This window comes from Magnolia sinica, chromosome 1 (assembly GCF_029962835.1).
Source record: "Magnolia sinica isolate HGM2019 chromosome 1, MsV1, whole genome shotgun sequence".
NCBI classification, from domain to species: Eukaryota; Viridiplantae; Streptophyta; class Magnoliopsida; order Magnoliales; family Magnoliaceae; genus Magnolia; species Magnolia sinica.
Window position 1 is genome coordinate 23035145 of NC_080573.1, and position 11724 is coordinate 23046868.

The following is an 11724-nucleotide window of genomic DNA, read 5'->3' on the forward strand; positions in this document are numbered from 1 at the left end:
TTAGAAAATTTCAGAAAATAAGAAAAATCTAACCTAAAAGGAAAACTAGATGAACTGAAACAAAGAGGAGATCTTAAAAAGATAAGAGGGAAGGTTGGAACAAAAATACCGAATAAAAGTTGCTATGTTAGAATCCTACAAAACAGAAAAGCAAGTTAGTTTCTAAAAACAAATTAGGAAAGTTTCTAACCTAAAAATAGAAAAATAAGTTAGTTTCTAAAAATAATTCAGAAAATCCCTAACCTAAAAATAGAAAGTAAATAAACTTTAATCTTAACTTAATTCCAAAACTAGTTAATTTCAGAAAAACGAAACCGTTAGTCCCCGACAACGGCGTCAAAAACTTGTTCACAACCCTAAGTGTAAGGTCGCGATGTAGTAATAATCTCGGTAAGACCAAGGTCGAATCCACAGGGACTGAACTTGTGCGCTTCTAAATTTAACTAGAATTAAAACTAAGAGAAGAAAAATTTTAGAATAAAGTAAATAATTGTGATTAAGGTGAAAACTATCAATTAAAAGGAACTAGGGTGTCAAGGATCCACTTGTAGCTTCTCAGGATGCTACCTTGCTTGGATTCAAGAAATTCAACTGGAATTGGAGTCATATCCTATCTAAGTGGAAAAGAGAGATAATTGAATCTCTTAACTTCTCATGAACCTAATCTCAACGGATGAGAATTATGAGGATTGGAAGTGATTCCATCACCCAACCATGCCCAGGAGACAATGGCAAGCAATAAGATATACTAATCCCACAACCAATCATAAGAGAATTGTGAAGATTAGGAGGGATTCCATCACCCAACTATGCCTAAGGGACGATGGTGAACAACGAGACTTGCTAATTTCACAATCTCAAATCAGGAAAAAAAGATATTCAAAGCAATCGCAGATCTATTGTAATTTGTCACAACAAACCATTAAAAACTAAAAATATTCCTTAATAAGGAATTATAATCCATAAGGTTCAATAAAAACATTAATTAAAGCAAAGAAAATATCCCGATCACACTACAAGCTTCACCTCTTAACTTAGCTAAGAGGTTTAGCCAACTATAGACATGATTGAACTAAATTCTCTTAAGAAAAGCATAAAAACAACTAAGGAAGAAGAAGAAAGACTCTCGGACGGCGGCTCCACCCTTTTGCTCCACTCCTTAAACCCTAGAAGATGCCTAAGAACATCCTAGAGACTCCTATTTATAATTGGGGAACTCCCTCTTGCGAACCGACTTTGAAAATTCGCAAACCGACCTTGGAACCGCCTCAAATTTACGCAATCCGTGTGTTGTCTATGTAACCTTCGACAAGTCGAAAGGTACCTTTGACGAGTCGAGGATCACGAGAATTTAAAAGTTCATGTTTCTAGAGTTCGAGCCGAAGTTTCTTCGACTAGTCGAGGCAGAGCTTAAACTGGTCGAAAGAGGGCTTAGACTAGTCAAAGCAAACAAATTTTTAGGATTCATTTTCTTCACTTCAAGTCTTCGATTCTCTTCATTCCTCATTTGGTTTTCTTAGATCTTTAGCATGTGAATTCTTTATTTTTGGTCTTCTAAGATCCAACCTTTATCTTGGTAATTTTTGAGCATTAAATCTATGCTTTTAGTATTCTTTTCAATTCAAACTCTCAGATTCACCTTGCAACACAAATGTGTATAAAATAGATCATTAAGCATTATCATGTTCATAAAATCAAAATATAAATAGAGAAAAATATGTAATATTTGACACTCAACAATGACTCGACCTTTATAATGAAAATTTTAAGAAGGAAAAAAAAAAAAACATACGATAGAAAGCTTTCCGGCTTTTCAGAAGTTTTTAATAATAGGCATTTAATCCTTGATATTTATTGTGGTTCATGTGAGTTTTGGCTTTTCTTAAACCTGAGCTCATGTCTTAAAATAAGCTCCAGATATGAATGAACAATACCAGGAGATTGCATATGTGCAATGATGATCTTGCTTTGAAAACAAGCTGATGTTTGTGTTTTCTCTTCGTCTAGGCTTGTGTTATCTTATTTGGATGGCAGCTAAATAATATGGTAAGCCTAAAAACTCTTTCAATGGTAAGCATTCAACCACCACTGTTTTCTAATGGTGTGGTCCTCTTGTGATTTGAATATGCCTCATTTTTTATATGCCCTAAAATGATCTGGAAAATTGAACCAGCGGCATAGATAAAATGCATATTTCGTTGTGGGGCCCACAAAGCACCTTCGCTATTGGAGGGTCAGGATGCAATCAGCGTCCCACGGTATGCATCTCGCACGTGGTCCGGGTTAGCGACGCACGCAAGATCCTCAGGCTCAGTCGCGACAAAAGTAAAAGAACAGAAAAACAAGGTAGCGTATCTTGCGTGGTGAGTAACTAAGTAAGCTTCATCGTCCTGAGTAAATTCTCTTGGAATCACCTTGAATGTACCTGGCTTATCCACGCCGTTCATCCGTTTTTTCAGATCATTTTAGGGGTTGAGATCAAAATTGAATCATATCCAAATTTCAAGTGGACCACACCAAAGGAAATAGTAAGGATAATAACGTCCACTGTAGTAACCTTCCAATGGCCCACAGTAATGCTTATGTTTCATCCAGCCCGTTCATAAGCTCACATAAACATGGATGAAGTGAAAACACAGATATCAGCTTGATTCAAAACTTTAATGGCCACGAGAAGATTTCAACGGTAAGCATTCAATTCACATTGTTTCCTCTGGTGTGGTCTACTTGAGCTTTGGATATGCTTCTATTTTGACAACATATACTAAGATAATCTGGTAAAACGGATGGACGGCGTGGATAAGCATATAAATTACTGTGGGCCCCGTGTAGTTTACTCAGTACGCTATAGCGTGATGAGTTAACCAGTGCGCAATCCGCTTTTGGAAAAAGAGAGTCCCCACGAAAAAAATCAACCTAAAAAAGCGGAGAAGGACAGGAATGGTGGTGTTGCGGCAGCCGCGGAAGAAGATTGCGAGATTCCATTCCACCACTACTCTCAGTCGTTCCAGAAATCATAACATCTCGCAACCACAACTACAACGACAGCAGCAGCAGCAAAAGCCTATCTTCTCAATGGAGGAGATGAGCTCATCCTCTTCCCAAGCGTATCCACGCCGTATAAAGCAACAGCCGTCCCCCCTCCAGAAGGCGGTGGAAAGCGTCGTTGACTCCATTCCCAACCAAAGAACCCATCCTCCAGATCGTGACTCTCTCTCTCTCTCTCTCTCTCTCTCTCTCTCTCGTGCTTCTTGCGCTCCTTTTAAAAGCTATCGATCTGCAGCAGCAGGAGCAGATGCTACCTTATCTCACCTTCCTCATTTAATTGCTTCGTATGGGAATTCCGCCACGGAAAGGACCTTTCCGCGAGTTTCTAGGGTTTCTAGCTGGGAATCTGCTTCTCTCGGGATCTGAATCGTCTAGGATCGTGAATTCCTCGTCTTTCCGGGGTTTCAGCTCTGATTTTTGGTCGATGATCTTGTTTTTGTCTCGTGATTGACTCCGAAAGCTTGATTTGGGGAATTCTCACTTCGGATGCCGTCCTTTTGTGAAATTCTTGGGGGTTTAGGTGCAGGATCGCTTTGCGAACAAGTGAATTGCCTTTTCTTGAGTTCTGTGGTGTCTAGAAGTGTAAAATCCTCAGTTTTTTTGAGGTTCTGGTGCTGATAGTCAGTTGACGTCCTAATGTCATTTTGTTGCGGTAGCTGCTTATCATCTCCTTGAAATGCGTCTTTTATGGGGCTTTCGTCGTCCAGAATTTGAAGTGATTGATTTATCCATGGATCATCTCTTTCTTTCTTCCAATCTGAAGTGGTCTTGCTTTGAAAATATTTCTTTTTTCTTTTTTTTTTTTACTGGGGTCCACTTCGCCTAGAAGCGTGAGAATTTGATTATTTTTACTCTGTTACCTCACTTTCTCTTAGAGTTGAATCCTAACCGTTCGATTTTACTGAATTTCAGGTTTTGGAAGTGTTTCCTGCGAATTTTACCATTCAATTTTATCGAATTTCAGGTTTTGGGAGTGTTTTCTGCAAATTTTACCATTGGATTTCTTGTCTTTTTAGTAGAATGTTGTAGGCTTTCTTGTGTTTCATCTTGCTACTAGGTGCAACTTTCATGATCTGTATAGCATGATTTTCTTGATTTAGAGTGTTGTAATTTGGTATTTTCGCGTTCTTGGTACCATTTAACAATTGAATTTCTCCAGAAATGTGCATTTCTAGAACAATTTTGGTAGAATCTGCTTGAGAGTCGGTCAGTTTTGTATTCTTTAACAGCAGGAGTTTTAAACGCATATGATCTTTCTCTAGCTACTTTCTTGGCCTTTTTCCTTCAGAAATTGTTCATCACTGGAGAAGAGTTTTTGTTTGAATTCCATATCATTCGATCATGTGACGTTGAGGTTCCTTCTTCCTCAAGAGTTGAGGCATGTTTGTCTTTGAGCGCCAGTGCCTGACATGAGGAAATGATCTGTATCAGTATCTAGCATTCTTATAGTGTATTAACCTCCTCTTGCACTCCATCCTGTACAAATGACAATATATTGGAACTTCAGTAGGCTTTCCCAGTTGGCCTTCTTCACCATTTGTTACAGCATCATCTTTGTAATAGCGCTCAATGAAGAAGGGACCCAGCTTCTGGAGTTCAAGAAAGCTCTAGTTGATGATCACAACAATCTTCAAAGCTGGAATTCGTCAGATTTAACTCCTTGTCGTTGGAATGGTATAAGTTGTATCAATTCTACGGTAACTTCCATAAATCTCCATTGCTTCAATTTGTCTGGTAGTTTGTCTACCAGCATTTGTAACCTCAGTCTCTTAACCACATTCAACATGTCAAAAAACATGATCTCCGGTCCCATCCCTATGGAACTTGCTCATTGTAGTAGTTTAGAAGTTCTGGACCTTAGCACAAATAGTCTTCATGGTGAAATACCACCTGAACTCTGCGGAATGTCTTCCTTGAGAAAACTTTACTTGAGTGAGAACTTCCTTTACGGTGAACTCCCGGCGGAGGTTGGTAACTTGACTTCTCTTGAAGAGCTTGTCATTTACAGCAATAATCTCACCGGCATGATTCCTTTGTCAATTAGTATGTTGAAAAAGCTATGGGTTATCCGAGCGGGTCTGAATTCTCTGTCGGGTCCAGTGCCTGTTGAAATCAGCGAATGTGATAGTCTAGAGATTCTAGGGTTGGCACAGAATAAGCTTGAAGGGTTTCTCCCTCGGGAGCTTCAGAAGCTTAAGAATCTCACCACTTTGATTCTTTGGCAAAACAGTTTATCTGGTGAGATTCCACCTGAGCTCGGCAATTGCAGTGGTTTAGAGATGCTTGCCTTGAATGACAATAGGTTGATTGGAGGCATTCCCAAGGAGCTCGGGAAGTTATCCAAGTTGAAAAGGCTATACACTTATACCAACCAGTTGAGCGGGGCGATTCCAAGGGAACTAAGCAATTGCAGGAGTGCCATCGAGATTGATCTTTCTGAGAATCAATTAACAGGGTTCATTCCTGCAGAGCTGGGCCTTATTCAGAGTCTTCGGTTGCTTCATCTATTCGAAAATCTCCTGCAGGGAAGTATTCCCCGGGAGCTTGGGCTGTTGCACCAGCTGAGGAGAATAGATTTGTCGATCAATAATCTGACAGGTGCAATTCCAGTAGAGTTTCAGAACCTTACCTCTTTGGAGTATTTGCAACTCTTCGACAATAACCTCGAAGGCACAATACCTCCTCTTCTCGGTGCTAACAGTAATCTCACTGTTCTAGATATGTCTGAGAACAACCTTGTAGGTAGCATACCAGCAGAACTCTGCAGGTTCCAAAAGTTGAGCTACCTTGGTCTTTGGTCGAATAGGCTGTTTGGTAACATACCTGATGGGTTGAAAACATGCAAGTCTCTTGTACAGTTAAGGTTGGGGAATAACCACCTTACAGGTAACCTCCCTGTTGAATTATCCAGCGTTCCAAATCTGATTGCGCTAGAACTATATCAGAACAGATTTTCAGGGATGATATCTTCGGAAATAGGCAAGCTTAGAATCATCGAGAGGCTCCTTTTGTCAGAGAACTATTTTGGTGGCCAGATTCCTCCTGAGATTGGAGAACTGTCAGAGCTCGTTATCTTCAATATTTCCTCTAACTTGCTTTCCGGAACTATCCCTCATGAGCTTGCAAACTGTACAAAGCTCCAGAGGCTTGATCTTAGCAGAAATCAGTTCACTGGATATGTCCCGGAAGAGGTTGGCAATCTTGTAAATCTGGAACTGCTTAAGCTATCTGATAACCGACTGAATGGAACCATACCAGGCACATTAGGGGGTCTGTCTCGACTAACAGAGTTACAAATGGGTGGGAATTATTTTTCTGGTCTCATACCTGCTGAGATGGGCCAGCTTACTACCTTGCAAATCACTCTCAATGTCAGCCATAACATTCTTTCTGGGGAGATACCATCTGAGCTGGGACGCTTGCAAATGTTGGAGTCCCTCTATTTGAACAACAATCAGCTTGACGGTGAAATACCTGCGTCATTTGCTGACCTCTCAAGCCTCTTGGTGTGCAACCTCTCTAATAATAACCTGGTCGGTAAAGTACCCAACTCTCCTGCACTACGAAGGATGGACGACAGCAATTTTTGGGGGAATAGTGGCTTATGCATTTCAGGTTCAAATGCTTGCCAGTCATCTTCAGTGCCATCTTCTGCTGCACATCCAAGCTGGATGGGGAAGGATGCTTCAAAGGCAAAAATAATCAGCATCTGCGCTGTAATTGTGGGATCAATTTCTTTGATTCTAACAGTGGGTATTTGTTGGATTATAAAGCGCCGTGTACCTGTCTTTGTTTCACTAGAAGATCAAAGGAACCATGTGTCTGATGACTATTATTTTCCCAAAGAAGGTTTCACATATCAGGACCTTATAGAAGCTACTGGAAATTTCTCAGAGAGTGCAGTTATTGGAAGAGGAGCTTGTGGCACTGTCTACAAAGCTACTTTGTCTGATGGTCAGTTGATTGCTGTCAAGAAGCTGAAGTCCTGTGGAGAAAGTTCGAGTGTCGACAACAGTTTCCATGCTGAGATATCGACCCTGGGGAAAATCAGACACCGTAACATTGTCAAACTCTACGGCTTCTGCTACCATCAAGATTCGAACCTTCTCCTATATGAATATATGGAAAATGGAAGCCTTGGGGAATTGCTCCATGGAAACAGGGAAACATGCTCTCTGGACTGGAATACTCGCTATAAAATAGCTCTTGGAGCGGCAAAGGGTTTGTGCTATCTCCACTACGACTGCAGACCTCAAATCATCCATCGTGATATAAAATCCAACAACATTTTACTGGACGAAGCTCTGGAAGCACATGTGGGGGACTTTGGCTTGGCGAAGTTGATTGACCTCTCAAACTCCAGATCCATGTCTGCTGTTGCGGGTTCATATGGCTATATTGCTCCTGGTAAGAATGCCATTTTGCTTATTTTGAACATTGCATAAGCACAGATTCCCTCTTTAATGCATTTTCTCTCCTGCTGATTGTTCCAACACAGTAATTACTAAGTACATATGAAATGTCGAATTTTGTTCTGAGGGTCAGCATTTTATTAAGCACATTTAATCTGTATATTCTATATCAAACAAAACCACTCTATGCGGATTTACCTGTAATGGAATTTGTCTCGTTTCTGCTTTTATTCCATATGTTTCCTTTGGAAAATTTTCTTAGTTAACATTTGTTGTCTACTTTCATGTTATCATTTATTTGATTGTGCATTGCAGTGGTTTAGTTTGTAATCAACACCTGCCGTCAATAGAACTAAGCTTATGTTGGTACTGGGCAGATGTGGGGTCCATGTCACATATGAAGGTCCATACAACCCCTCCATCAGATGCGTCACCTCATATGACTCTCAGGTGCCGAAAAGCAATTTGATCCAACACTCAAGTGGGCCACAACATGGACCAATGTTAGAGGAGACGCCCACCCTTGATTTACACAGCGGCCCACCTGAATTGCAAAAAATCCTGTTTTTTCTGCTTGACCCTTCATCCAGACTAGATGAAGGGTCTGAATGGCCTGGATTTTACATACACTGCATGGTGGGCCCTCCACTTGAATCAAGTGTGGACGTTCCCTCACAGCTTGTTCCTTGTGGTGATGCCCTCCTGATTCACAGAGCAGCCAGATTTTAGGGCCCTGAGGGTAACATGCAATGACACACATGATGGACTGGTTGATTTTATTTATGCATCATGCGGGCCCCACATCTGCCTTGTACCACCATAGCTCACCCCTTGTAAGAGAGGGTTGACGGCAAGTCTCTTAATACACTTATTGTTACCCAAAAAAAAAAAAAAAATCACCCCTCAAGATCTCGTGGAAATAACAACTTGCATAGGATGTATACATTGGATTGATACTAGATTTCAAAAACTGCCTCTTTCTCTTATCTTGCACAAGTGCTTAATATTTTTGTGTTCCCTGGGTACATGCAGTGCCTTAACATCATTTGTTTACCTTTGCAGAGTATGCTTACACAATGAAAGTCACAGAAAAATGCGACATTTACAGCTTTGGAGTTGTTCTATTGGAACTAGTTACTGGGAGGTCTCCAATTCAGCCCCTTGACCAAGGTGGAGACCTGGCTACTTGGGTGAGGAGATCTATCAAGGATGCAATGCTGACATCTTGGGTTTTCGACAGCCGTCTGGATTTGAGTGGGAGGAGGACAGTTGAAGAGATGTCCCTGGTACTCAAAATCGCATTGTTTTGTACCAGCATGTCCCCGTTTGATAGACCGAACATGAGAGAGGTCATCGCGATGTTGATTGATGCTAGGGAGACCTCATGCGTCACTCTATCCTCTCCTACATCTGAAACGCCTTTAGACGAGGATTCTGCTTTCAAAGGTTAGAAATATTTATTAGATTGTAAATTAATTCATGGAATTATGGCATCCTCTTGCTAGTTATAATACCGTTACTTCTAGTCGTACAAAAGATGGGTTTCGATTGTAAAGGATTGCTGGGTCCCAAGCATCAGCAGATGTATACCTTTCTGAGGTACAGGGACCCATATATACAGTCTGTTATCCTGATGGGCCCCACTGTGGATGCGTTCCCTAGAAATGTCCCAAATTGGAAGAGCTGCCTTCAATGTTAGTCTACAAATAGATGGTTGAAAATTGAGCAAATGCAGCACTGGTCCACATTCAATGTGAAATAGGTGAAGTTTTAGGATCTTTTAAACTAGGAGACTTCTGGGAAATCTCCCATCCAAGGTGGGGTTCATCAAATCAACAGTCTTGATCCAAACCATGTGTCCCACATTGTTGACCCCATCCTGATTCCCGTCCTCATGTTTCCTGACTGTAGTGGACCTAGTGGTTCATGTCCATGATCCAAGTATCTCAAATTTGCATAATTTCTCTTCGTCAGCTTTTCGGGATCTCAGCTGTTCAGTTTTGTGTTTCTTAGTAATTATATACAGATACCCAACTTCTATAACTTCTCCCCTACTTCAGGCTGTTTTTAGTTTTACCTTTTTTCTTCTTTAGAAACCGACCTGTTCTTTTTCTTTTCTTTTATTTTTTAATTTCCTTCTCCTTTTCATTGATCATTGTGTCTATCAATCTGCTTTTGCTAGCAAGTATCCTACAGCACCTCTATTCCATTTTGCATAAATCCTCTGTAATAAACACTCTGAGAACAGTCATCTGGTCAATATATATATATATATATAATCACAATAGGGCTGCAACTTGGGTTCAGGTGAACCTGATTGGACCCAAACCTGAGTCTGGGTCAGTTTGGATTGGAAATGGCAGCCCAATTTTAATTCGGGTAGGGCTCAGGTTGGAAATGCGAGCCCGATTTAAATTCGGGTAGGGTTCGGCTTGAGCAAATTAGGGTCAGCTTAGGTCAGGTTGGGAATAATCACATGTATTTCAGTTGGGTTAGGTAAGGTTGGGCACCTTGGGTTGGAATTTTGGTTGGGTTGGGTTGCGGGTTGCATCCTCGTGAGGTCGGGTTGGGCTCTGGTTGACCCTCAACCTGACCCAACGCGCCCAAGTTGCATGTCTAATTCACAACTCCAGCTCTTCCGTTTCACATTCACTAGTTGTCCACAAATTTCACTGCAAGACCACCAAACCTAAAGATATGGAAGAAACGTGATTAGAGCAGTTGCTTTTCGCTTCTTTGATTTGCTTCTCTGGCTGAAATAGATTAATCTTCATCCTGAAATAATAGCCATGTTGGGGCTCAATTCAATTGTCTTTCCATCATGCAATTAAATAAAAGATGAACTGTCCAAAGAGGGGCCAGCCCCACTCCATTCATGCTGACAGATGAACCCCTGTCCATAATAGCAATTCCGATTGTTTCATCTCCAAACTGCAATGCATGGAATTGCAGTTAGGGTCTGGTCATGGTTATGAGCGGAAATAATCCCATGGTCATATCGGTCATTTCCTTCACATTTAATTGAAATAAAGCACTTCAGTTCAACTAAGCATCCAAACTCGCTGTATGAACTTGATTCAACAGAGAGATGTTTAGGGCTACCCCCTTATGACATAGGACTGTTGCTGAGCTTGATCCCAAACATGGTTTAGAAGCATAACGAATCGAAATCTGATCCGTCTAGTCTCTACAGTTGATTGCAATTATCCTCTCATTCATTTCCATTTGAGAACTGATCCCCTCCCCCACAGGCCATGGTGCGACAACTTCAGGAACCGCACCGCCTTTTCCCACCAAAATATCACTTTCATAGAAAATTGCTATCATGAAAATGAGGTTCCAACATGAAGATCAAACCTCTCAATAATCAGCCTATCTGCTCACATGAATGTTGAGTCAGACCGTCAATTGTTAATTGATTCCAACAGTGCAGCCTACCTGATGAGCAGAGAGGCCTGACTTTTACGCCCAGTGATGTTCACGGTAGAGCATAGGCCTACTGTTTTCATGGTACTGATCTCCAACAAAAGTGGCATTTTCTCTTTTTATTTTTACCTGGTTTAAAAAAGGTATGGAACACATGCTCACCTCATGACCAGATTTCAGATCTGGTATTGATTTTTGAGTAGTCTATTGATTAATTCAAAGAAATTGTACTGTGTAGAGGTTGATTAGAAGATTTTGCAGATGGGGATCAGTGAGACTGGTGGAGAATGGAGCAGAAGGCTGTTTGATTGCATTTCAAACATGACACCAGAAAGTTGTCTGCCGGTGCCAATAATCAAGTAGAGTTATTTCCATTGTGATTTATGTAATTTGGAGGAGAAGCATACAACTGTTTCTCTCTCTCTCTCTCTCTCTCTCTCTCTCTCTCTCTCTCTCTCTCTCTCTGCCAGTGCCAATAATCATGTAGAGTTATTTCCATTGTGATTTATGTAATTTGGAGGATAAGCATACAACTGTTACTTCCTCTCCCTCCCTCCCTCCTTGGCAGTATGAATTTTGGGCAGTTTGGACTTGGAATCCAGGATTTTCAATCCAAATCATGTTTGGCCCCATGGAAAATCCTGGATTCCAAATCCAACTAGGATTTTCAAAGGTGGATTGCAAAATCCTGAATTTTGAAAAGCATCTCTAACTGACATAAATGATCTCTCCTTGTTTCCATGAAGTTGCCTTTTTTAAAAAAATTTCTCCTAAATCCAGGCTGTCAAACGCAACTGATTGAATAAAAATCTCAGCTAGTGAAAATCTTGAATTTGGA

At 40.8% G+C, this 11724-nt stretch overlaps 1 protein-coding gene across 7 annotated transcripts; it reads left to right on the top strand.

The window, feature by feature from the left end:
* Positions 1-2889: 2889 nt before the first annotated feature.
* On the top strand, positions 2890-11432 carry LOC131243019 (leucine-rich repeat receptor-like serine/threonine-protein kinase At1g17230). 7 transcript variants are annotated; one of them, XR_009169815.1, is made up of 4 exons: positions 2891-7455; positions 8523-8906; positions 10712-11029; positions 11125-11432. XR_009169815.1 is itself a non-coding variant. In XM_058242106.1 (3 exons), exons 1-3 carry the CDS (start codon positions 4533-4535, stop codon positions 11133-11135), a joined length of 3318 nt encoding a protein of 1105 aa, XP_058098089.1. In that variant the 5' UTR covers positions 2890-4532; the 3' UTR covers positions 11136-11432. The 7 variants fall into 7 exon arrangements, 4 of the variants coding, with proteins under 4 accessions (XP_058098089.1, XP_058098073.1, XP_058098058.1 ...); XR_009169811.1 differs by having other exon boundaries at positions 11148-11432; XR_009169817.1 differs by having other exon boundaries at positions 11159-11432.
* The last annotated feature ends 292 nt before the right edge of the window (positions 11433-11724 follow it).

Excerpts from the sequence above, each read along its gene's own strand:
- LOC131243019 (XM_058242075.1), top strand. The coding sequence starts at position 4,533 with ATGACAATATATTGGAACTTCAGTAGGCTTTCCCAGTTGGCCTTCTTC. Across the intron at positions 7,456-8,522 it reads ATATGGCTATATTGCTCCTG|AGTATGCTTACACAATGAAA; the intron begins GTAAGAATGCCA and ends TTACCTTTGCAG. Across the intron at positions 8,907-10,711 it reads CGAGGATTCTGCTTTCAAAG|GCCATGGTGCGACAACTTCA; the intron begins GTTAGAAATATT and ends CCTCCCCCACAG.